The following is a 22,096-nucleotide window of genomic DNA, read 5'->3' on the forward strand; positions in this document are numbered from 1 at the left end:
ACTTGGCAATTTCGTTTTCTATATAGCTGCTCGCCTCAGTTTAAGACGTGCGCTGCCCTTAAACTTCACAAATTAAATAAATAGCTTTTTACAGGTAAACTGCATTCAGTAGTGCAGTCAAATATGCCACTTTGCCTCTTTTTAAGTTTTCATTTGATAAATAACTATCAACACACTTATCTAAGTTCTTCTGGTTTTCACTGATGAGTAGGTGAATTTGCTTTTTCTTCTGTACTTTGAGATGTCTTTTTTTGCTGTTCATTACTTTTCTCTGGAGCATTGGTTGCTGTGACCTTCTAATTTCATGGCAGGAGTAAAAGGCAGTTTAGAATCTTGTTTAAGATTCCAAACTAACACACAGTGAGTCTTTAACCAATCAATGTTGACCGACATCCCCTCCATCTTGAATTGGGACTACTTCAGCATCCTACAAAGGCAATGTTAAGGAAAAAGAATATGTAAACACCCCCTCCCTCTACGATCCATGCGTTCTCCTGTGTTTGAAGGCTTCATTGTGTACCCGGACCCTCCTCATAGGGGAAATACTCAGCAGGAACCTGACAGTCTCCCACAACACTGTAGCCTTAAGAGGGACACTAAGGCTAGAGAGTACCAGTCACATTTGTCCTAGTGTTAGAAGGAGCTGTAATGTATCAGAGATGATTTCCTCCAGGAAACCTGGCCAGGGAAAGGCAGGCGCTTCCTGACCCTGACTCTGGGGATGACTTTCCCAGAGATCCCACTATCCTAATGGCTTATTGTAAAGTTGAAACTGTAAAGCGGATTGAATAAGACATTGCAGACTTCAAGTCAAACAATGGCAAAAGTACTGGGACAAAGAAGAGGGATACAGAGGCTTTGAACTGCAGTCCATTAGGGTTAATTACCCACGCCTGAAAGTGGCTGAAGGCATGAAGGGCCCCCTCAGGTACAGGTCATAGAAGGTGGCAGCAGTAATGGAAGGTGGATTGCTTGCTGTGACTCCACAGCAAGATTTTGGCCGAAGGAAAGCAAAGACGCCCGAACCTCCGACTTGTGGTTTAGGATGCCGGTTCTTTTAGGGTCTCTTCCTTCAGGGATAATGTTTGCAGAGATTGTGCAGCAGGAAGCGGGAACGCTCTCGCCAAAGCAGAACTGGCTCAGATGGCAGGCGAGCACCCGACAGCCTGTGGAGCAAGGAACGCTCAAAGCGCAGCACAAAGAAAGCCAAGCGAGCCAGTTTTCCGTTCTGCCTGAAGCAGAGAACCCAACAGCAGTAAAGTGAGCAGATGCGCAAGCCTGACCCGCAGATTTCACTTGAATATTGTGACACCGGAGTGCTCCGTGCTTGCCAAATGCAGGCCTTTTGAACACCAAACTAATGTGAAAGAAACTAAGTGGCAGAAACGTAAGTACTCTGCAAATCGAAAAGCCTGAGATATTCATGTTAAATGTCAAGTCGATAAAAAAGGGTAAGAAGTGGCAGAACCTTTGTGAGTTTAAAGGTGTAACAATTGCCAACAACCTCTCAGAGCAATATTTCTAAAACCTAAAGTTAACAACTATTGCCAAAGCCAAAAGAGGGCAATAGTGAATCTAATTGAAGAGAACCAATATTGCTAAAGTAAGGTGGTAAATTAAGTATTCAGTTGTGTATGAGTCCTCTTGTAAAGGAAAAACAGAAACATTAGAAAGAACTGACCTGAACAAGCTTTCCTAAGCCAACTAAGAGAAGGAGTGGGATATACCCTGTATCAACACTTGGTTAAAACCAGAGTGGGAGACTAATAGTGGAAGGAAGGCTACCTTTCTGATGGAAGATGTTCAGGAAGAGAGGAGCATAACCTACGTTGCATGTGGCAATCTAAAGTGTGGAACAAACAGCACCAGTGTGTCCTGTTTTCCCAGAAATCGTCGTCAACGGTGAAGTTGTGGAAAGTTAAAGGCTTTATAAGTTGTACAAAGCAGAACTGTGCCACAGAAGTACTCGTAGTAGTGGTAATAGTATCATATTGTTCCGGCAGAGGAGTACACCAGGGCAAAGGACCTTTCGTAGTATAGGCCTGGCAGGTGTGTAGCCAGGTGAACTCTGAAGTACTATAGTATTACTAAAAGTGTTGAAGAAGCTGTTCCAAGGCTACCAAAGCACATGATTAACTGTTGTGGAATTATCTTGGCCAATCAACATTATTGATGAGAGTGCATTATGAACTATCGCAGAACCATCCTGACCTGGAGTATTTTCGTTGACATAAATGCACTGTGGAAGTACATACTTTTGTTGCAAAGAAGTCATTGCTGATGAGTGCATTGTAAACTATTGCAGAGTCATTCAAATTGTTGTGGAGACTCTACCACCAGTGGAAAGGCAAAAGACCTTTGGAAATATTTTGAAGTGTTGGGTATTCACAAGTAGGAGACTTAGCATGGAAGAAGAACTTTATTTGCACTTTGTCATACTACTGGATTTGCTTATCCTTTTTGAATCATTGACTGAAATCCTGATTGAGTCTGGGGAAGGGGAATGCACCCAGCCTACGAGGTGGAACTGTTACTAGGTCTTAAATATATATCATTGTTCATGTCTGTCATGTTTAAACTGATATGCATTACCCTGTTGAGTTTATTGTATGCACAAAAGTGTGAGGGACATAATCCCTTTGTTGAAGTGTTTCCTTTAGCTTGGATTATAGGTAGCAAAATCTTGGTTGGGTTAGGGATAGTGAGGTGTTTATCAAACCTTTTCTGAATTTAATACATTTGCATCTTTTGAAAAATCTTCACAAAGTTGTCCACCTCACGTTTCTGACCCCTCAGAGCCAAGGACACTATGGGAATAGTCCCCCTTGTTCTTACCAACAAGTAGGTAAAGAAAGGCAAGGAATAACAGTGTATTGGAAACCAAAGGATAGTGTATAACCTTTAAGCAAGCCCCGAGCAGAGCCTGGTAAGAAATGCACAGGCTGATTAAAAAGAACTGTTGTAGGAAGTTATCCAAAGATATCTAATGATGGCTGAACCAACTAAACTAGGAGAAGGGAGTCATTCTCCTGGTGTTCCACTTGATTAGTAACCCATTTCCTTAGTTTCTGATTAACAAACAGCCAAGAAACTGACCAAATTAACCAGAAGAAAGTTGCATTTTTTTTTTATTTATTTGTTTTGGTTTATAATAAACCTTTACAAAATTTAAGAGAAAAGCAAGAAACAATGAACAGAATCACCAGTTTAACGAATTACAGTATCGGTTGGTTACAACATTTTTACGAAATATAAAAACGAAGAGAATCCAAAACAATACATTTAATACATAGTTGATTTTGTTTAAAAAGCAAACAATAAGACAATAATTTACCTAAAAACAAAAAGAAAATTAATTATGAATCAAATCAGCAGGGAAGATAAAAAAACACCACAATATTGGTTAGAATTTACAAGAGGAACTTATTCCCTAACGTCAAAGTGCTTTCCGTCAGAAAATAAGGAAAGACAACAAATTTAGCATCAGGCTAGCAAAGTTCACATGCATTTGCTGAACTGTTAGACCAGGAGATGGGCGTCATTCTCCTGGAACTATTTGTCAGTGTCTTTTGTTAATGGTAGTAGGTCTAGAGTAGGCTACTTTAGACAGTGAACAAGCACTTTGAGTTTGACAACCACCCTGACAACGAGCACCCCAGTTATTCTTTCGTTGGATAGGGAAAATCCTTTAGGGATAGTGGAAGATGGGCCTTTTTCACTATTATTTAAATAAGGATCACATTGGAAATGATATCCCTTTGTCTGACATTTACTTCAGCATCGCCACAGTAAGTTATTTTTAGTTTTGGCACTTTACTCAACTAATCCACCAGCAAATATATACTTGTGGGTTTCCAGAGTGAGGAGATGACTTTGGAAGGATGAATTGGCATGTCTTTGGGACAGTCTGTAGGTAGCTTCTGGTTATGAAAAGAAAGGTATGCTTTTTACCAGCGTGTCACAGGAGATGCAGAGGAGGACTTTAGGCCCGACGTTCGGCAACCAGAGGGTCAGTGTTTCAGACATGGACCAAGAGCTTTGTTATGGTGGTAGTCAAGGAAGTCCCAAGAGCTCAGACGATGAGACCATTGATAGATATGGGGTTAGATGGTCCCAAGATGTGACTCCTGCTTTTTGGAGCAATTGAGGAGGCCCAGAATTTGTGGGTATAGATTGATGTTGGGTTTTAGTACTTGTCACATTCTGGTTACTGTTGCACGGTGGCCAAGCAGAGCCCCTGAAAGTGGATGGATGAAGGAAGTGCCTGATGGCGTTTTCCCCCTACCAAGTCGAACATTGTCTAACAGGACCAACCGAGGAAGCATAATTTTCACCTTTAAAACAGGTCACAAGATGCTCTGCTAAGGGTAAAGTGCATCAGTACTGGATGCAGGATGCTCCCACGTGGAGGGAGCAGCTGCAGAGTTCTGAACCAGGGTGACCCACGAAAGAGCTGGTAGATTTTGAACAGCAGCAATGCCACTTGTGTTGCACCAGGGTACCCATCTCCCATCTGCTTCCCCTTCGCTTTCCCCTCTTGCCCCTCACAAACATACTGATTGCAGCTGGAAGTTCATTTACTCTATACCAGATAGTATTCCTACAGAGGTGACTGAACACTGCGAGAGGTTCACTTAGGTGGTACAGACAAAATGCAGTAGCCATATTTATGGCAGCCAAACTTAACACTTTCAGATTTGTGTCAACAAAACATCCTAGAAGCGGATGATGCAAAACGGTTGTGGCAGCTGCTAAGCCCTGGCGGAGAAATGTTCTTTGAGTAGGAGATGTTTTGTAGGCCAGCCTTATTATCTTGCGTTCCTAGGAACGTGACGATGGGTCCAAATGTTAGATGAAGTAGTATTCTAGGGAATAAATCAGTTGCTAGCTTTCAGAGAGCTTTTACCAACAAGTTGTGTGAAAAGGTAACTTTTCAGGGGTGGAGATAGGGGGGCAGGTAAGTATAGCTACAACTTACCAGCCAAACTCCAATTGCTCTTCAGACTTGGCGGGTGGTCAGAGTGTCTCCTGAGGTATGTTTTCCCACCTTTGGATCAGGTTGCTGGTGCCCAGGAGCCGCGGGTGCAAGAAGTTCTGGTCATGGATGAAAGCTTGGTGCAACCTCTTCTTGATGAACAATGTGTCACGATTGTGCTACTTGAGCACCAATTGGCACCCATTCTGGACTACTTGGGACTCATTCATTACCATAATCCTCCCCAGACAGAAGACTTGTAGTGCCCCAGGAGGTAAGTCCTCAGTTCCTACAGTTAGCCCATGAGATTCCTCTAGCTGGTCACTTAAGCTTTAAGAAGACCAAGGAAAGGATTTCTCTTTATTTCCACTGGCCAAAGATGGGGTCTGATGTAGATCAATTCTGTAGAAGCCGTCACACTTGTCAGACTTCTGGCAAGAGTGGAGCCAAGAACGTGGCACCCTTGGTGCCCCTCCCAGTGGTGGTAGTCCCTTTTGAAAGGGTATGGATTGACATTGTTGGTCCCTTAGACCCTCCCACATCTTCAGGCAACCGTTTTTATATTGGTTGTGGTAGACCATGCTACCAGATATCCTGAAGCCATACCTATGAGGACTGTTACTCCCCAGGCAGTGGCTAAGGGCCTCCTTGGTATTTCTTTACCAGGGTAGGTTTTCCTAAGGAGGTTATCTCAGATAGGGGTCCAATTCTATGTCCCACTACATGCAGACCATGTGGAAAAACTGTGGAGGGACCTACACGTTCTCAGCAGCCTACCATCCCCGGACTAATGGGTTGGTGGAGAGGTTTAATATAACTATGATAGGTGCTTTAGAAGAACCCCCTTAGGAGAAAGTGGGACCTTCTACTGCCATCCCTTCTCTTTGCTTATAGAGAAGTCCCTCAAGAAGGGGTTGGCTTCAGCCCATTTGAGCTCCTCTATGGTCATCCAATTAGAGATCCATTGGTCCTAATCAAGGAGGGTTTGGAGAGTGCTCCTTCCCACAAGCCAGTGAGAGTCACTGACTATGTGTTAGTTCTCCGCAAGAGAATGAGGCTCATGATGACGGAAGCTTATGACAACTTGAAAGCAGGTAAGGCTCGGGTTAAACATTGGCATGACCAGAAGGCCTACATGGTTGAGTTACTCAAGACCAGCTAGTTCTAGTTATGATACCTACAAGGCAGAGGACCTTACAGGATGAATGGATTGGACCCTTCAAGGTTGTGGGCAAATTTGGAGAGGTCAATTATTTGGTGCACTTAGGTAATCCTAAGGAGGCCCCCAGGGACTTTCACACCAACCACCTAAAGACCTATGTCTCTAGAACAGATCTGGGAGCTTTGCTCTTAGCCTCTGCTCGGGAGAGTGAGCCTCTACCTGACCTCCTCAGGGTACAACTTTTAGATGGAAAGAGAGGAGTAAATCTCTCTTCTGATCTGACTCTGGAACAACAGGCGTGCAAAATTCTGTTAAATCAGTTTGCCCCTCTGCTTTCACCAGGCTTGACCCCTTGGGGCCAGCATGTGATTCTCACTGGTGACTGTCTCCTTGTCAAACGTAGGGGTTACAAAATGTCAGGCCATGTAAGAACCCACATAAAGGAAGAGGTCAAGAAGAAGCTTGATCTTGGGGTAATAGAGGCATCTACAAGTCCATGGGCTAGTCCTGTTGTACTAGTGCCAAAGGCAGGATCCAAAGATGTGAAATTCTGTGTGGACTATAGAGCTTTTAATGCAGTCACCACGACTGATGCCCATCCTTTACCTAGGACAAATGAGCTGGTGGACAGACTTGGTTCAGCCAAGTTCCTCTGTACATAAGACGTAACATCAGGCTATTGGCAAATAGCTCTGACAGACCATGCCAAGGAGAAAACTGCATTTTTAACCCCAGGAAAGGCCACTTGCCAGTTTAAGGTTATGCCTTTTGGACTATTGAATGCACCTGCTACATTCCAAAGGATGGTGAATCATGTTCTGAATGGGATGGGGGACTTCTGCATGGCATACTTGGATTACATTGCAGTATTAAGCCCTACTTGAAATTAGCATATTGACCTAGGATATGTATTGCAGGCTCTTGAGCAGGCCAATCTGACCATAAAGGCAAGTAAGTGTCAAATTGGTCAGAGTAAAGTGGTCTACCTTGGACATGAGGTAATTTAATCCTAAATTGTTAAGATGGTCAATCAGCCTACAGGGGTTTGCTTTTACCATAGAACACAGGTCAGGGTGTAATCACCAAAATGCTGATGGTCTCTCCAAAAAATATGACCGACTGGAGAGACGAGCGCTGGGGGGGAATTTTCAGAAATGTGTTAATTCCTCTCTACCTTGGAGACCCGCAGCAACTTTGCTGGATTTTGAGGACTTACATTTTTTACCTGGAGAGAGTGAGACCCTTTTTCCTCATGTATTTTTGCTATGACTTGAGCCCTGTGTTTCTTTTGGTTATGGAGTCTGACAAACTCCATAGACATCATCCTTTACATTGTACCACACAGCACCTTCAGTACAGTGGCACAGGGAAGTCTTTCAGATTTCCCAAAGGTTTAAATACCTTCTCTTGGATAAACTACCGTTTCCAAGACCAGTGAAGTGAAATTGACTTTACTTACATTGTAACTTTCTAGACCCAGCATCTTACAATAGGGTGCTGGAGGGGTTACTTGGTATCCCCTCTGTCTAGTTTCTCATCTAACATTTTTATGTTACCTTTTTCTCGATGAATGGCTGGTGGCAATGGTTTAATTTTTTTTATAGAGGTGTGCTTTTACCGTGGGCTGCGTTCGCAGCTGCAGTAAAGCACCCAAGGGTGCCTTTTTTGTCAAAATGACCCGGTCTTTTTTTTTTTTTTGCCATTTCTTTGTGGAATGGTCCTTCTTGGGATTTACTCTGCGTGCCAAACCAGATTTGGTACCTTTGTTCTTTTTGTCTTTGGCGGGATTCACGAGTGAAACACGCCTCTGGCTCCAGTATGTCTGGCAGGGGCAGGAAGGGTGAGAGGTGCCCGAAACTCCCTGTGCTTAATCCCGTTGGTTACAGGAACGCACCCAATGGTGATTGGCCAAATGGCTTTCCGGCAAGGAAAGCCACCCTGCTGTTTCACTGGCAGCTAGGCTGGAATGAATGGGAGAAACCTGCATAAAAGTCTTGGAAGGCGGAGTCGACCACTGGACGAAGGAATCCGAAGAAGAACTTGGAAGAGATGCCTGCTGCAACTCCTGGACCGTTGGTTTGCCCGGTGAAGCCCTGCTGCTGTGCTTAACTAACTAAGGAATTTCTTATATAGCGCAATCACTCACCCAAAGGTCTCAGGGCGCTTAAATGAACTTATACAAACACATAACACTAAAAAGCCAGAAAGGAGAGACGAAAGTAGCCGCCGTGAGTCATGGTGACTAACAAGTCCTGAGGGGTAACCAGTGATTTTAAGGCACCAAGTGGAGATTAGACATCCGAAGCTAAGCTCCGAAATAACCTCGACTAGAGAAGCCCTGCAAGGACGACTTCTCCCCTCGAGTTGGTGGGACCAATCAACTCCAAAGTAAGCCCGTCTGGACATCCTCTCAAAGCTGGTTGCATTTCCACTGCTGCTGCTGGAACCAAAGAGCCAGGGAGAGGAACACCAGATTGTGTGCGTTGCTTTTAAGTTGGCCAAGAGCTCCAGAAAGATCCTCCGGACTCCCAGGAAGGAGGACTGACTGGGCCTGAGCCACCTCAATAGAGTGCTGGACCCCAGATGCAAGGAAAGCCCATCCCGACAGCCAAGAACCGCAGCAGTGCTATTTGCTAAGATGCAAGGAGCTATAGAAGTTGGTCCTTTTCTGTCACCGACCGTCCCGTTGCAGTGCAGGAGTTCTCCAGACGTCCTCCCTCTTGTCCCCATGACTGAGGGCCAGGAACACAGGATCTGCAGAACTGTACAGGAACAGAAGCCAACTGGGACCATTTCTTCTAGCCAAAGGTACTGACTGTACAATCTAAGAGAACTTAACTCTTGTTGTGTAGCCTCACTTGTTCTCAGTGGATACTTGTCTTGGTTGCTTCTGTAGAGATGCTAACAGCTTCTTTACCTCATAAGCCTAATCCGCTTGTGGCCCTACTTTGATACATTCTGTTCTACAAAGACTTCTAAAACATTGTGCAAGACTTTTACCTACCTGCAAGCATTGCTTCAGCTTACTTAGACTTTTGTCCTTTTGACTTTTGCATGACCTGGCTCCCTGAGTGACTCGTCTTCCATCTGACTTTGTGTTTTGTCTTCCTTCCAGGAAGGGGTTAACTTACGTTGCATTGGGGGTTTCCAGAAGGAACTTACCTGCTTCAGAATATTTGTGAGGTCTCTTGTTTTATTCTAATAACCTTTTTCTTTGACATGCTCCTAAGTATTGCTCTAAATGCAACAGCGATATATTAATGCCCACAGTGTCCTAGCTATTTAAGTCCCCCTGTGGGTGTACGAAGTGTCTGTGTGCCATCCCGAATGGGTACTTGGTGATTTAGAGAAATTTAGTGTGTATTTTGGAGTGTATTTGTGTGTTACTATTATATTGCCCCTTCTGAAGAAGTCTTACTCAAACAGACTGTTAAATAAATTAATCATTGTTTAATCAAGAAGCCTTGGGTCTAAGAATTTATTTGAATACTTGCCACTGTGAATCTGTTTAACTCCCCTACTGCTCACATTGACCCCTCTTGAGATAAGCCTGGCTGCTCATCATGCTACCAACCTGTGTAGTACAGACTTATACCAAAGGTTGGGTTCCTGTTGCTAGGAGGTCAAGGTTGTTGTAGTGCATCCAAAGGGTACTGCTCCAAATCTTGCCTAACACTGACCATGCCACAGTATATTCCTCAAACCTTCTGCAAACACTAATTCATTAATTTGCATGACTGCTTTAATGCCCCTGCGATGTTTGGCCAAGCCATGCGGGATAATATTTTTGGGGTAGGAGCATTATCCTCCGTTCTGTATCTCTTTATGCTTGTGTGTACGTGAGGCAGGATTGTCCTAACAGTTCCTTCAACGGGGGTATTGCTGACACCAACCACCAAATTAGTAACCTGAGCTTCCTGATAGTTTGCGATAAGACAATAGGACCTCACGTTCGATTTAGATGCTACATAGTTAGAGAGCCTCAATGCCGGCATGATCATAATTCTCCAATCACTGCACCGTAAATCCATTGTTGCCATTGCAATATTATATATTGAACAGTTGAAATGCCTTATTTGTATCTCCCTTCATCCATAGAGCGCAAGTGGCTCACAATGATGTGATTTGTCTATTATGCTGCATTGAAAATAATTGCATGCCCAGTGCCCAAAAGGTACATGCGTTTTCTCTGTGGTTGATGAGGACATTGTAAGATTGCATGTGTGCATTTCAAAGGCTTGCATGATCTCATGCCAGCTTACTTGAATTCCAAATGGAATTTTGTTCAAGTCGTTCACTCAGCAGCCACGCAGTCATTGTGTCCTTGTTCAGGTTTCTTGCTCAAGGCGGCATTAGATTTTCTGACCAGCAGTTAGTCTGTCCTGGCCTTTGCTGTACCAGGAGGCTGATCTTCTTCAGAAATGGATGCCCTGTGCAGCAATATGATTTACACTGTTAAATAGCTGAATATATTAATACAGTAACTCCAGGACTTGGTGAACAAGACCCCACTTCCCCCTCATTCTGTTAAAATCCACCAGCCCAACCTTCCCACTCCCCTCTACTCAAATGGATGTTAACAATTTTAGTTTTCAGAGCTAACTGAACTATGGGCTCCATGTTGCATTAAACTATGGAGAGCTGGTATGCTACAGAATGGGATCGAAATGCCATCGGGTCTTTGATTCAGTTTGGTCTGTTAGAGGTTGGGCCAAGTACTGTTCTTTATGTTTTTTGAAGAGTGGGGGGAGTTTATGAACAGTGTCTTTTTCTTTTTGCCTGATGATCTCTAGAGCAAATTGGGGGTTGAGCTAAAGAAACCTATGGGAATGCGCCAATTCTTTCGTACATGTGCATGCTGGTAATGGTGGGTTTGCGTTCAGTGTTTGATCAGTATGGGCAGCATAAGGAGGTTGATATTTGTGGCTAGCATAGAGTATATTGGGAAGCTCTCTGCCATTGCATTGTCACCTGCTGGTAGGTAAAACTTGTTTACCCCTGTGTCATATGTGCTGATACTAGAGCCAAGAGAAATGGAGGGAGATAGGACGCCGTGTCTGCCATCGCCCACTGCTGTCTCTCATCCCTCTGGTCATCCCACAGGCAGCTGATTCTGCTGGTCGCTAGTGAAGATTCCAGCTACATGCCTGCCAGGATTGTGGTCATGGGTGGAGAGACACCTTCAAGTATCAGCACTGAGTTAAACACGGTGAGTGGCATATCCAGACGTGCTGCTTCGACTAGAAGTAAAGCCTGGTAAGAACATTTCTGAAATTATGCTAAACAAAGTCATGTTACAAATGCAGAATTTTAACTTATTCTGCACAGCTTCACTTCCACCAGTTTTCCATCTTGGTGCTTAGACCCTGCATCGTACAACCAATTAGAGATATAAGCTTCATTTTGAGATCAGCCAGGTTTTCCAAAGTACTTGGGGGCGGTTTAGGAGGTTTTGACCGCATGCAAAAGTTTGCATGGTCAAAAAGTCCTAAAAATGCTACCACCAAAGGTTCGAACACCAAAAGTGGGAACCTTTGGTGGTAGCATTATAGGTAAGTATAAAAAAAAAAAGACTGCAGGGGTGTCCCCCGCAGCACCCAGCTCACTATACTGTGTGGTACAGTATAGTGAGCAGGGGTTGCGGGGGAAACCCCTGCAGCCCTCGTAGCATGTAAGTGTGTTCACATTAGAAAGCTGCAAACTTTTGGTAGTTCGCACCTTTCGCATGCTAACGATTTGCCCGCGGTAATTTCAGCCAGGGGCAAATCACTCAAATTCCTTGGGGGCGCATGTCTTTTTTAAAATAGCACATAGCAAGTAAAGAATTCAAAAGGCTTGCCCCCTGTGTCCGTCACTCATAAATTGGGGAAAGCAAAGAGTATTTTTCTTGGTTGACCACAGTACATGTGGTGAAGTGTAATGTTGAAACTGGCTTTTGTGTACATTTGGGTCTTTGTAATATTTTCGGCTAGCAATGCATTGCACCATAGTTAAATCACATGGAATACAGATGTAGGTCCAACTTGACCCAAAGTGCTGAGATGACACTAACCCGACTGCCAGGAAGGACCATGGAACTACACCAACACTGAGGCACTAATTGAATCAATGTAACAAGGTCTTTGGGCTCAACAGCATGCGCAACAGGACATGATTCTTTACCATTTGCAGCATTTGTTGTAAGTCAGTTTTGATTGGTTTCTAGAATATATTTTAGCCTTACAGTTCATTTTACAGAGCTGGCTCTCCTAATCTAACACCCTCATTACAGAATACCACCACACAATTCTGGGACAAGCAACAGTCTGTATTTGGGGATAATATCTTATTAAATATTAAGTCAAAACCAAATATGGTCCCCTAAATATATGCAATCACCAACAATGTTATACAATCACAGCAGCTGATCTACAGGAAAATACACCCGACCTGTAAAAAGCTTGCAAATTTGTACAATACACCAATCATATATATGAATCAAATCTCTCTATGTAGAGATTGTTTCTAAACAACAGTATTCAGTTTAATTATAACATTGCCACTTGTTGGTCAGTGTTAGACATCCAGAAACAATGGAGAGTTTACATATTTTCATTTGTTGACTAACCAATTACTACAAAACGCTTCATTTTCTGTTACAAACAAGTAGTGTTGCTATATGAGAGAGATTACGAAGAGAAAATCAACATCACAACTCTGCTAAACTACAAAACGGATGTTCACATTTACATAACATTCTCGTACGTTTATCTGATACCATTAACCTCTGGTGTATGGATATAGTTAAAAAACAAACTATGGTAAGCTTCACTGAAAATCTGTATCGTTGAATTTACAGAAGCGGAGCTTTCAGTTTTACGTGCACAGAATATTGGTTAATTTCACACCACAGAAAGCATAAATGTATTTTCTGAAAGGACAAGAACTGTACCCCCACCCCCAACTCCACTAGATCGTTCGGGTCTTTCTAATTAAGGGTCCTCCTCGTTCTGCACAAGTTCATTAGAGGAATTGGACTGACCATTTTAACTTGCATCATTTTCTAAGGAATGGAGGTGCCCAACTAAACTCCCTTTTCACACTAGGAGAATGATGTGGGGGTTCTCAATGTTTCTTTAAAATGACAATGGCCTTCACTGGTCAAAATATATGCATCCTCTATAAAGCTATGGAGCGTTGTGCACCGATTCTCAGCCTCAATCTACACATGTGAAAACACAGGGCTTTATTTCCTTGCCTATGGTTGGCACTGCATCCGCTGCATAGAACATGCTATCCTTCTGTTTTAAATCCATTCTCCATTTGCTGTGCCTTTACAGAGAGCAAGGTGTATTTTTTGCAGAAAAATGCTACAGCTTTCTATTTTGCATGATTTCATTATTAGCTTTGCTTGTATTCAGAAAGCAATATACATTTCGCATTGAAAATGTCTATTTATAGGTTATTTAGAAGGCGCACTATACATCATAAGTGTTTCCAGGCGCCACAAGACAAGAGGGACGGATGACATGGGAGACAAAGCAGTCCTACTAGGCCATGTGACATTTGGATTGTGCAATTGCAGTAGCAAGAAGTGCAAAAAGCGGGAGGTGGTAAGTGACAGAGGAGTGGGATAAAAAAGAGCAGGGGAAGGGGGAGATGGAGGGAGGACGAAGGGCCCAGGGGCTAGGCAAGTGCTGGGGGGGGTCCCAGGGGACCAGTTGCAGCAGGATGCCAGGAGGAGGACTATTCTCAAAGTTTGAGGGAGTGGGATGGACAAGGATCGGGCAGGATGCCCAACCCACCAGGCTGGTAAGGAAAATGGGCCTGGGTGGGCAGTGTTGGATTGGGGAGGGTGCTGGTATAGACTGGTCAAGGAGGGCCTTGTGCCCTGTAAGACTCATAAGGGATCAGGCTGCCAGTCACAGCGGCAGAAGGGGGGGCATTAGCAAGGGAGGGTCGAGAGGGAAGGAAGTAGAAAAGAGAAAGATCTTGAGAATCTTCCAGAACTTAAGGAGATCCGGCTCAAGTCTGAGGGGCAGGGAGGCACCTGCCGAAGAGAGTGACCCCTCCCTCCCCATTCTCTGCTTGGAGGACCGTCTGACCTGCAAAGAGTTGGAGGACCGAATGGCTCTAGCCAGGAGGTATTTAGGGGGAGAGAGAGTTGGGGGGGGGGGGGGGTCGCAGGCCCCAGAAAGCCTTGTGGATGATGCAAAGGGTCTTCACTTTGATCCTTGCAGCCACCAGGAGCCAGTGGACAGATTCTAGGGCTGGAGAGATGCAGTCCCTGGGCTTTAGGCGAAGGATACGTCTTGCAGTCCTATTCTGGTTAAGTTGAAGGGGTAGAGGAGAGAGGCAGATTGACAAGAGGCTGTTGCAGTAGTCCAGCCTAGAGAGGACCAGAGCTCTGGAGATGTTGAGTTTCTGGGGGAAGGTAAGGAAGGGGAGATGAGGAAGTGAAGTTGAAAGTGGGCTGTGAACTGAATAATGACAAGGTCACGGAGCGGAATGGCGACGAGCTACGGCTGCAGATAGAAACTCAGTCGGAGGTCGCAGCTAAGACCGGAATGAAGCTGGGAATGTTTGACCGACTGCGGGCTGTTAAGTTGGACAACGTGGAGAAGAACCAAGAGCATGGCAATACGGCCCAGCCGTGCCACAGTGAGGGGCTGCACAGGATGGGGCTTTCGGACTTGCAGCACGGGGGCAGCAAAGGGAGCCGCGAGGAAGTGAATAGGGACCCTGTCATGGCGAAACCCAGAGCAGGGGAACATCAACGGTATCTCTGGCTCCCCATTGTGACTAACCATGCGGACGACGGCAGTAAGAGAGCTGGGGGTAACGCTGAGCAGGGAGACATGACTGACAGTGGCATTGCAATACCCGCTCCCCTGTCCCACCATAAATCGGATCATTCATTACTTGCTCCCCTGTCCCTCCATATATCAGATCACTCACCTTCCTTTATGGGCAGCAGCGCTCCGAGAGGGTCGGAGCTCCCAGGTTGCTTGTAGGTAGCGGACGCCCGCGTTTAACCAGTCTTGGCGGGAAAGGCATCATGGCGAACTTCGTTTGGAAAGAAAGAGGGCGGGCTTATGGGGATATTTATAGACTAGTGGACCAAGACCTTCCTGATTGGCTCAAACCCCTCCAGCCCCTATATAAAGTAGAAACAAATGATGGACTGTGTGTTTTTTCCCAGTCTCTTGCAGAACGGCAGAGGAGAGGGAGAGAGAGCGCCACACCGGAGACACTCTGGGCGTATGAGGATTAACCGGCAATTACCACAGGTTCACCCATACTGCTGAATGAACAAGAAGACTGATCTAAGGCTCTGAATCATTTTATTTTCCTTTGGACTCTCAATTCCTGAATAAAGGCTGCTAAGTTATTACTTCACTGCCTTCCTGCCTCATCCTTGCATGGGCCTTCTTGGCCAGGTCCGTAATGTGAGGGGAGGAGAGAGAAGAATCAAACATTACATCAAGGTTTTTAGCCTCAGCAGATGTTTGGGGGCGGGGGACCCCAAGGAAGGTGACCAGAGAGTGGGCAGGAAACAGGGAGCAGGGGCCCAATGAGAAGGATCTGAGTCTTACTGGCATTAAAACTGAGATCATTAGCCGTGCCTGAATAGCGATCAGACAGTCCGGATTGAGAGAGGATGTAGAAGAGGAGGTTCTGTCATTTAATCAGCGCCCGTTTTTTTCGACCAGTGTTTTTATGAAAGGTTTATGGGTCAAGGTTTGAGAGCAGGCTTTCAAAGGTGTTTAGTTTCTGTGCTCCTGGATGCTCTGAAGCCAGACTGATGTTGTTGTAGACAGCCAACAGATTCAGTGTGGTGGCTCATTTGGGAGATGGCCAACTTCTCTAAGAGTTGGCACAGGAAGGGGGTAATGTCAATGGGGCCGTTGGTAGCCAGATAGATAGTGTCTAAGTCTGCACGTTCCATAATCCCTGAGCTCTCGTTATTTTTCATGGGTTTGAATTTATATAGCGTCTGTGTTTTCCCACACCGCGTTATCTGATATTTTTGATTGGTTAGGTCTTCCTATTGGTTCTCTTAAGAAAAAACACTGACTGTTTCAATTACTCCTATTTAGGCATGTGACTTGGGGTGCTTTGGTACGGTTTTGGACTCAAATCCATATTTCTGCCATAAAGTTTGATCAGAATTAGGCTTAAATGGTCTTGATAGACTGCACACTATTTGTATGTCATGGTATATTATCTCACAAATTGTCAGTATGTTCTTCCCAGGCTCTGCATCACATGTATGGAGATTTGGAAGAACACATACTATATTGCAGCAAGGCACCTTTTTGAGCATTTTGTGTTTTATTTCAGCTGGACTGTTTTTATTTATTTACTACTACAGATTGGTGTATTTGTTTTTTGTATCAATGAGCATTAGTCTGCACTGAGGATGGCATTTGCATTTGTCATTTCGGTATGATGCCAACATTCTGCTATTGTGCCATTATTTCCCCCAAAGGTTCTGACTTGCATTTTCATCAACAGGTGAATGTCCCTGCCACAGCTAGCCGAATAGTCTTATTGGAAAACTTGACCCGATTTTGGCCAATCATTCAGATCAAGATCAAGCGTTGTCAGCAGGTAAATTTGTTTTTTTGCGATTCCTGTTTATGACTGAGAAGGTGGAGCAAAAATGAAACCAGTCAAAGTAGAGTTAGTCTCTGTTGTCTATATAAACATTTTTTAAATTAATGTTTGATTTTCATAATGTACTAAATCTCAGATGTGCCGCTTCAAAGGGACTAGAGAAAACAAAACAGGAAATATAGTGCAGTACACAAGTGTGGCATGTACACAAATACGAAGCAAGTGTTGTTTCTGAAATGAATGTACTTCTTGCACCCTGAGAACATTTCTTGGAAATCATTTTTGTTGAATTTGTTAATTTGTCTGATCAGGATATCCTTTTCACTTTGTTTATTTATCTAACGGTTTTGGATTATTATTCATGCTTTGCTTGAATAGTTTAAAAGTGCTATTATCTGGTTGGCCGAGCCATAGATAACTATCCCCACTTTCAACGATTTTATTTTTAGATGCCTGACCATCCCTAGGAAAAGGAAGGGGTGGTGGCTGGAGGGATGGTAGGCCACAATAACAGTCATGGTGCTGTTATTGTTGATGTACCTTTTGCACGCTCATTTTTCAAAGCTGAGAGGGAGGTGTGGCCACCGGGGCTATCCTTTGTCTCTGGGTAGGCAAGGGCTACTCCTCCTACATTTGGAATAGTTATATTTGAGAAGTATTATGGAGTCTATAACTAGTTGGAAATTCAGTAACCATCTTTCTGTCATACCTAACAGGTCTACTTTAAATTCTTGTATGCAATGGCAGACATTGATTTTTTTTTATTGCTGATCTGTTAATGGTGAATGTTGAGATGTGATTTCTGATTAGCTAGGTGCGGAGATGATTACGGTTAGAGTATTTATTGGGCACAGAGTTCTGTGAAGCAACAGAATGCTTTACAAATAATGGGGGCAGACACAGTGAGGGAAGCAGAGATGCAGGGAGCTATCAGCGGCAGAGCATAAGGGCAGGCAATTTGACAGCAATGGATCTACTAGCAACCAGCGAAGGAAACGGTGGGAGCAGATCACCCAGTCTAGGGTTAGCTGGGGAGTAGAGGCCTTATAGGCCTTGCTGTTAGGGAGAAGCCATTCCTTGAAGAGGAGGGTCTTGAATGGCTTCCTGAAATGTAGAGTTGATGGACGAGTCTAGGGAGGAGATGGCAAAGACCTATCTTCTGCTGCTTTTTGGTGGATCGTAGGCCTCTGGAAATGCAGTTTCTCAGTGAGGTGGCTTGAGGAATTCAGAGGGACAGCCTTGATGATGCAGCAGGATTTGAAGATGATACATGCTTGCAGTGGAAACCAGTGCAGTTCGATGTGGTTGAATTTGCTGGGTCGTGATGCAGTATGTAGGACACATCTCATGGGTGCATTGGTAGTAGCTGGAATGCCTTCCAAAAGGGCATTGTCACTGTCTAGGTGGGAGAGAACCAAGGCTTGTACAGCTGATCTGAAGTTGTTTAATGGGGTGAAGGGCTTGACTTTCTAAGAAAGTTGGTACCAATCCATTTGTGTCTTCATTGCTATGTGCTGTTTAAAGGCGAGGTGTCTGTTCATGTCAAACCCAAGAGGTTAGGCGCAGGAGGCTAGCTGGGGTGTTAATCCCTTGCGATTCATAGCCGAGATCCCGGTCTAGATGCCAGGTGCTCGGTGTTGGTCGGTAGTAAGAATTAGGTCTTTGAGGGGGATGAGCTTCAGGTAAGCACAGGACATGATATGATATGGCATTTATAACTCGCCTATACACAAGTGTTTCAAGGCATGACGAGACATGGGAGGGGAAATGGAGGGAAGACAAACAACGATCCTACTAGGCTAGGTGACATTGAGATCGCACAAGTGCAGGGAGGGCGGGGGAGGGGAAAAGTGCGGACATCAGGTGTCAAGTGCTAGTAGGGGCTGTAGGGAGACAGAAACAGTCCCAGAGTGCAAGGGTTGCTGGGGGGGTGGAGGTGGCAGTGCAGGTGTGCAACTGGCGAGGAGGGGACCTGGGCCCGAGATCAGAAGGTGGCCAGTTAACAAGTGCCGTTTCAGATTCATCCAGGTGATCAGCAGGGGAGAGGAGGAGAGAAAGCAGAAGCAAAGAGAAAGGTCTTGAGGGGCTTCCGGAATGAGAGATGGTTCTCCTCAAGTTTCAGAGCGGCAGGGAGGCTGTTCCAGAGGGAGGCACCAGCAGAAGAAAGAGATCTACCACCAACTCACTGCTTAGAGAAGCAACTAACCCTGGGGGAGTTGCAGGTGGATGAGTGAAGAGCTCGAAAAGGAAGATATTTAGGAAGAGAGTTTTGAAGGTATTGAGGCCCCAGAAGGCCTTGTGGACAATACAGAGGGTTTTGAACTTAATCCTCGCCACCACTGGGAGCCAGTGCAGAAATTTCAGTCCTGGAGAGATACGGTCCCTGGGCTTGAGGCCAAGGACAAGTCTCGCAGTCCTTGGCCTCAATGTGTAAGACAGGCTTTGAGCCTGTGGATGTCTTCTATAGATATTATTTGGGCGTGTGGGGTTTAGACCCATAGCTGGAGTATGTTCTATTGATTTAATGTGTTATTTATATTGCATAGGCAACCTGTGGGAATCAAATCTCAGTGTAGCAGAAGCAGCCTGATGGGCAAGGAGCATGGTCGCCAGCTAAGAGTTTGATTTTTATTTTAGTTTGTAAAGATTGTCCGATCAGATATAGATTTGATTTGCAAAACTACCAAGGACATTTAAGGGGTCAGAATCTTGGTAGGCTGTCTGGGATTGTTTGAAGGGAAAGGGCACCTGGTTAAGGCACTGCTCTCCCCAGGTAAGTAAACATTTATAGGACACAATTGAGCAAAGTTATGGAACGCAAAAAAATACACTAGCTCCTGACTGTCAATAAACAAGCAAATGGTGTCAATGACTGCTAGTTTTGATCAAAATGTAATACATAAGCATGTATTATAAATACATTAGGCAATTATAGGACACTCGACAAATTACATATAACGTACATAACAAGGTACAAAAATACTCATCCAAAATAGATTCTTTGGGTTAGGATTAACAAGAATTACATTATCTATGGTCCTTTTATGGGGACAACATGAGCAACAAAAGTGCAATTGTGAAAACAGGGTGTAAACATCACTGAACTGGACGGTGCAGCAGTGAAGTACTGAGACAAAAGTCAACACAACTGTGTTTCGGTCTTGAAGCTAATCTTGTGTAGCTGTCAATTGGTCAGCCTTCATCAGGACGGGGGAATTATATACACAAAGAATCCCATGTAATCCTTACAATATAGAAAGAGGAGGAGGTCAGGAGTGTGTGGGGTTACAGGTTGATATAGCAATTTGCAAAGCTATGAATGTTGTGTTTATAAGTCTCTCAGAAGAGACTGTGATAACAGATCTTACCGTAAATAGTTGCAATTGGGCAACAATCTGAATGTCCAAATCATCAGACAAGGGAAAGGCAATTTCCAGTAAGGGTCAAATCTGTGGATAATAACCAGAAAAGGTACATGAGGAACGGACTGTATCTGTACTCGGAGCGGGTTGTGCATTCAACAAGAGAAGGAGCTCTTACCCGCTGTAAGCCTGTGAACCGGATGGGTCAGAGGAAGATGGCTTGATGTGGTGAATCACATGGAGGAGGACCACGTCTAGAAATCAGATCGTAGCTATAGAAGTAACAGGACAGTTGTTACAATACTGCGCGTGGTTCTATTTACAAAATTAAAACGATGGTGAATGAAAAGCCTGCAGTGCAGGATTACTGCTACTGCCGGTGCTGCTTAATGCTACAAGGGTTCTGACTACAAACGAGCAGAGATATGTACTCGTGTGAACGTGTATCATCAGTGGATACAAAGTGCGATGCTGAAAAAACTAAGGTGCACATACGCTGGAACATTAGCAGTGATCATTGACAATGGGACAAAAGGCAAGAGTTTACTGTGCGCGGCTCTTAGTGAGTCTGTGTGTCATGATGCCTACCCCCGGGCATCTGGACCAAGCCCATCAGCCCCGGAAGCAGGCATCCAGACATTTATTAAAACCTCAGCAGCCCCGGCTAGGGGCTATCTGGGTTCAGTGCTGGCGCCTAAGGCGCCAGGCTCATAGTCATTACTTACCTCAGGCAGACCATGCTGCAAATGAATCCTGGCCAACATGAAGCCTGGAGGGGACTATTTTACTACAGGGACTATTTTTTACTCGGGTGTGGTTCTAGGGACTTCTTACCTGGGACTACTTTTGAGGCTATTTAAACAGCAACACACGCTTCGCGTTATTCTGCATCCTGCAGCGCAACGCTCACTGTGCCTCCAAGTCAGCATCCAGTCTTCTGCCACGCCCGCCTCGAATCCGGAGCTCCTAGAAAAAAGGGAAAAAGGAAGAAAAGGTTAGATCACGGACATTATTTTAATTCCTTACCTGATTAAGGATCCAGCACGTCTACGAGCATGGAAAGGACATTATTCCAGCACGCATCGCCAGCTGCAGCGCCGCGTTATACTCGCCAGTCCACAGCATCTTTCGACTCGGCGCTGCCTCCATCATTTTCATCATCGAACTCCAGCACCTGGGGGGAAAACAAAAGAAACAACAAGGTGAGCCAAGAGAGCCGACAAATACAATCTCTTACCACCATAGGCTTACCTGATTTACCACCGGAGGCATTACCCTTTAATACGCCTCATCATCTTTATATGCCGCACCTATAAAGGGAGAGAAAACAACAAGTTAAACTCCTGCAACTTTTACTGGACAGTGTTTGGTAATACAGACGCTTACCTGAACGCCATCAGTTGCCTCCAGGAAACATTCTTTTGAACCAGCTGCAATTCAACAAGGGAATGGAACAAGAGTGAACATGGGACATATTGAACTCTGAACTTTATAAACCCCGGAGTCAATATTCCTCCAGAACTCCTCCAGTACCTTCAAACCAGTGAAGTAACTGGCATCTACGCACCCCTGCGTGCCATGCAGGATGAAGAGCTCATCATTTAAAAACATAAGGTGAGGTTACTAAAAGGCGATATCGGAGATGACAACAGTGGAGAACAGGCGGAGGGGGCCATCACTAAAATCCACAGGTGGCTAAATCCCTTTCTCCACTTGCAGGAGAATACTTCTACGGATCAAGCAGACGAGATTAGGCGGGCCAGTCCAGACAGTCATCTCGGCACTCGCATCACGTTGGTGGAGACCGCAGCTGTCCGGGTCCGACGCCCCTGTGGGAACCAGGTGAGCGTAACACCGTGTGTCGGCGAGGGAATCAAACAGCCTCTCATCTGCAGTAAGAAAAGCGTGCGGTTGCCATGGAGATTCCAAGTTTATATAGCGTCGGCCATCTTAATTTGAGGACGTGGCGGTCTGTGACTTGGTGATACCAAATCATGG

The 22,096-nt window shown here is 44.8% G+C and overlaps 1 protein-coding gene across 3 annotated transcripts in view; it reads left to right on the forward strand.

Moving 5' to 3' along the window:
• LOC138468363 (cullin-9-like) overlaps positions 1–22,096 on the forward strand; it is a 1,322,368-nt gene that overhangs the window by 734,885 nt on the left and 565,387 nt on the right. For all 3 annotated transcript variants that reach the window (XM_069608895.1, XM_069608893.1, XM_069608894.1), the window contains 2 exons: positions 11,241–11,346; positions 16,635–16,730. In XM_069608895.1, the coding sequence (XP_069464996.1) occupies positions 11,241–11,346; positions 16,635–16,730 (202 nt within the window). The remainder of the gene's footprint in view (positions 1–11,240; positions 11,347–16,634; positions 16,731–22,096) is intronic.

Source organism: Ambystoma mexicanum, chromosome 4q (genome assembly GCF_040938575.1).
Source record: "Ambystoma mexicanum isolate Mex_15411 chromosome 4q, UKY_AmexF1_1, whole genome shotgun sequence".
NCBI classification, from domain to species: Eukaryota; Metazoa; Chordata; class Amphibia; order Caudata; family Ambystomatidae; genus Ambystoma; species Ambystoma mexicanum.